At 41.5% G+C, this 3,922-nt stretch overlaps 1 protein-coding gene across 1 annotated transcript; it reads left to right on the top strand.

Moving 5' to 3' along the window:
- The first annotated feature begins 754 nt into the window (after positions 1-754).
- Positions 755-3,431, top strand: OLFM3 (olfactomedin 3). Its single transcript, XM_009872876.1, has 2 exons — positions 755-855; positions 2,084-3,431. Exons 1-2 carry the CDS (start codon positions 763-765, stop codon positions 2,759-2,761), a joined length of 771 nt encoding a protein of 256 aa, XP_009871178.1. The 5' UTR covers positions 755-762; the 3' UTR covers positions 2,762-3,431.
- The last annotated feature ends 491 nt before the right edge of the window (positions 3,432-3,922 follow it).

Raw genomic sequence — 3,922 nt, 5'->3', positions numbered from 1 at the left:
ACTGGCCCTCTTGGCCACAAGGGCACGTTGCCGCTGGGCGAGTGGGACCTCGATATGTGCCAGTGCTGCTCCCCGCAGCCGCTAACGCACACGCTGGCGACAAAGCCCATGTGCTCACACACAGCTGCCCCCTGCTCTGACCCTGCTGGCGGAGCGCTGGCCGCTCCGGGTGCCTGCTGGAGCAGCTGCTCTGCCTGGCCTTAGCAGGAGTCACCTGTGCCAGCGGCAAGTTCACCAATTTGGCTCGTGCTGTGCTCCCTCCCAGCATGTGGTGATGTCCAGGACACGTGCAAAAGGTGATCTCTCCCATGGGCTCTTCTTTATTAAGTTTATTAAGTCAGAAGTGAAATTTCATTGCTTTTGAGTCCACATTTAGCTTCCTGGATATTTTTTTTAATAGAAAAGAAACCTGTTCAGAATTCCAAATTCTTTGCCTCTGTTTTCCTACTATCTCAATACTGTGTTTTAAAGGCACAGTTAGTCTACCCTTCAACTCACACATTCACTGTATTTCAATTACCTTAAAAACTACAAATCCAGGAGTAATAGGGTTTTTTTTCCTGATTTCTACTCATTATTAGGTTTTTGGTAATTTTACTCCAAATGAAATATTCCGAATTTCAAATTAAACTCCTCTGAAGGTCTGAATTTACCTCATGCTCATTTGTGAAACTATTCACCACGCTACCACCTAAAAATAAAAGCCTTGCATTAATGCATTTTTGTTTTTGTTTTTTTTTAATTTCAGCATGTGGCAAATTGATGAAAATTACAGGCCCCATTACAGTCAAGGTATCCGGAACACGATTTGGAGCCTGGATGACAGACCCATTAGCATCAGAGAAAAATAACAGAGTATGTTAAGGCACTGAGTATCTTTTTGTCTGAGTTTTACTTGCTTTATTTTAACCTTTGAGAAGATCTTTCTCCCCCTAGGAGGTTAAACTGATAAGTATATTTCTTTTACTTCCCTTATTTCCACTGTTAAACATCTTCAGAGAAAAAGCAAGTGTCCATGCAAAAATACCCAAAGACAAAAGATAGCTAAGTAACTTTTTTGCCATGCCCTGTCTGAACCGACTACAACATTTTTTTTCATCCTACCTTATTTAACTGAGCTCGAGACATTAAGAACCGAAGTAACGTAACACCAGCATCAATGCTTTTGCCCAAGAGCATCACCCAGACTGCAGCACAGTCAAAAAGCTGAGATTTGCTGCCTCAGATCCAAGTTATATTATTATTTGGACCTGCAATAGGGTCTCAAACTGGCTACCCTTTCGGAAAGGTGCTCTCTTTTGAAGTCAAAGCATGATGTTGACAAAGTTAATTTTTTTGAATACCGAGAAAAACCCCAAAGGCAATTAGAAATTAGAACAAACCCTACCCGTCACAGCATCTCAGCGAACAGGAGGATTTTTTGTTGGCTGGAAATAGATGCACAAATATCTCCAGAAATAATTCTGTGCTTCTGTTTGTCAGGATTTTGAGTTACCCTCTGACAAACTAAAAGGAGAAAAGGCAAAATGCACAAAGGAAAAAATGGGGGAATGGAGGCTGGCACACAGAACATTAAAAAAGTATTAATTTTCTTTTAAGGGGAAAAAGAAATGTTGCCTAAATTTTACTGGTTTCATTGTCATCGTATTTGGTTCCTTTACTAAAAATGCACTATTTTCATCAAGTAGAGGTTCAACTGAAAAGAAATCAACCAAATTTATTCCTAAGCATAAATCCAAGCTAAGTTCACATGACATTTCCTATCTCTCTCTTTGAGGAATGATTCTGGGAGTATATTTCAGCATACCCCATATAGCAGAGACCCAAACACTGAACAACTCAAAATTAAATTTCCGTAGTTAGTTAAGAATTCACCTATGTAGGTAAGTTTCAGTTCAGAAATTCAAGAGTTCTGCATGCTTTTGTAACAGGAACGTAGATAATACTGTACTTTGGTAGCCTGCTGCACACCTAAATCCTTTTATTCCTGCCTTTTGGGCAATGTATCCATCATGCCTTGTCCTGGTCATGTACCACAGATTGTGTCCCAGGTGTTTATTCCCAATCTTTGTTTTCTTTCCAGGTCTGGTACATGGATAGTTACACTAACAATAAAATTGTCCGTGAATATAAATCCATTGCAGACTTTGTCAGTGGGGCTGAATCGAGGACATACAACCTCCCATTCAAATGGGCAGGAACCAACCACGTTGTCTACAACGGCTCCCTCTATTTCAACAAGTACCAGAGCAACATCATCATCAAATACAACTTTGACACGGGGCGGGTGCTCGCGCAGCGTAGCCTTGAGTATGCTGGCTTCCACAATGTCTACCCCTATACCTGGGGTGGCTTTTCTGACATCGACCTGATGGCAGATGAGATTGGGCTGTGGGCAGTGTACGCCACCAACCAGAATGCAGGCAACATTGTCATCAGCCAGCTCAACCAGGATACACTGGAGGTGCTGAAGAGCTGGAGCACGGGCTACCCAAAGAGAAGTGCTGGAGAATCCTTCATGATCTGTGGCACCTTGTACGTTACTAACTCTCACTTGACAGGAGCCAAGGTTTACTATTCCTACTCCACAAAAACCTCCACTTACGAGTATACAGACATTCCTTTCCATAATCAGTATTTTCATATATCCATGCTTGACTACAACGCGAGAGATAGAGCTCTCTATGCCTGGAATAATGGACATCAAGTCCTGTTTAACGTCACCCTTTTTCATGTCATTAAAACTGAAGATGACACATAATTTTCTTTTCCTTTCCTGTCGCTCACCTCCCTCTAAAGCCGCATCATTTGTGATAAGCATCCGTCTCTCTCAGTTCCTTTTGATTTGCGTTTCTGTTCTCATCACGGAAAAGCAACATTTTTTACCATACGATGCATTTCAAATATGGCTGAGCCTGTCAAAAATGACCTGTTGGAAATAAAAGCATCTTAACTCATGATTCTGCAAGGTCTCTCAAGACCTTAGCTTGAAAAGCACTAAAGAGGATTTAAGTGGCTAAAGACAGTTTTTAAAAGATTATGATATGCCTTATTTTGGAGTCAGAGACTAATGGTGGCTTAAATGCATGAATGTCTTTTTTTACCTCATTTTTGTTTCTAATCTATTGCTCAACATCAGGAAATATTTTGGTAGTGTCAGACACATATTGCACACTGTATATTTTTTTTATTATTTATTCCAAAGGAAAGATTTAGGAATTTAATTTACTTGGACATGTTATGGGATTAATTTTGCCATCACCCAATTTCAGATGTGGTGCTGTACAGTATGTTTTTAAATCTCTTGCAAACATTTTATCGACAGTATGTATTTCTACCATTGTAACCACCATTGTGCAATTGTATCTCTTCACTAATGTGAAAGTAAACTAAGTACTATTTTTTATAAAATATATTGAAGCTTAATCACAGTTCTGGCTATGGGTCAATTCAAAGTGGTAAAAAGCTGAGAAAAGGTTGTTATTTCTGAGAAAAAAATGTAATTTCTCAGGTGCAAGATCCCTATTCTCAGCTTTGCTTGGTAGGTCCCTTCTTACTCGCCGTTGGTGGCCAACCTGCAGCGTTGAAGGCCCTACTAGCCCCAGCTTTACAGTCCTTTGCCCTGCCCAGTGTTTACCTCTCCTGCTGGCTTCTCGCTCTCAGTCTCTTTTTCCCCTACTCTCCTTCCACCATTTAATTTCCCTCGCTTACCCTCACCGCCTGATCTGGGTTTTGCTGCAGAGAATCCAAAGGCGGGCTGGTGCCCGCACCCTCAGCCCACATGCGTGAGGACATCCCCTGTTCGCGCTTTTCTTCTGAGGAGCAGCGTTAGGAGTCCAGTTGCCTTCCTTAATCTGCCTGTCTTATTGTTAACAGAAGGGCGCTTAGCTGTTGACAAACTTCTCTGGGATTGGCAGTGATG

The sequence above is a fragment of the Apaloderma vittatum genome, unplaced genomic scaffold, assembly GCF_000703405.1.
Source record: "Apaloderma vittatum isolate BGI_N311 unplaced genomic scaffold, ASM70340v1 scaffold45567, whole genome shotgun sequence".
Taxonomy (NCBI): Eukaryota; Metazoa; Chordata; class Aves; order Trogoniformes; family Trogonidae; genus Apaloderma; species Apaloderma vittatum.
The sequence above is the reverse complement of the archived record's forward strand: the minus strand, read 5'-3'. Positions and strand labels throughout refer to the sequence as shown.

What these genes read in the sequence shown, in the direction of transcription:
- OLFM3 (XM_009872876.1), top strand. Translation starts at nt 763, where the DNA reads ATGAAAATTACAGGCCCCATTACAGTCAAGGTATCCGGAACACGATTT. An exon ending in CATCAGAGAAAAATAACAGA is followed by an intron (nt 856 to 2,083) that starts GTATGTTAAGGC and finishes TTTTCTTTCCAG; the next exon opens with GTCTGGTACATGGATAGTTA.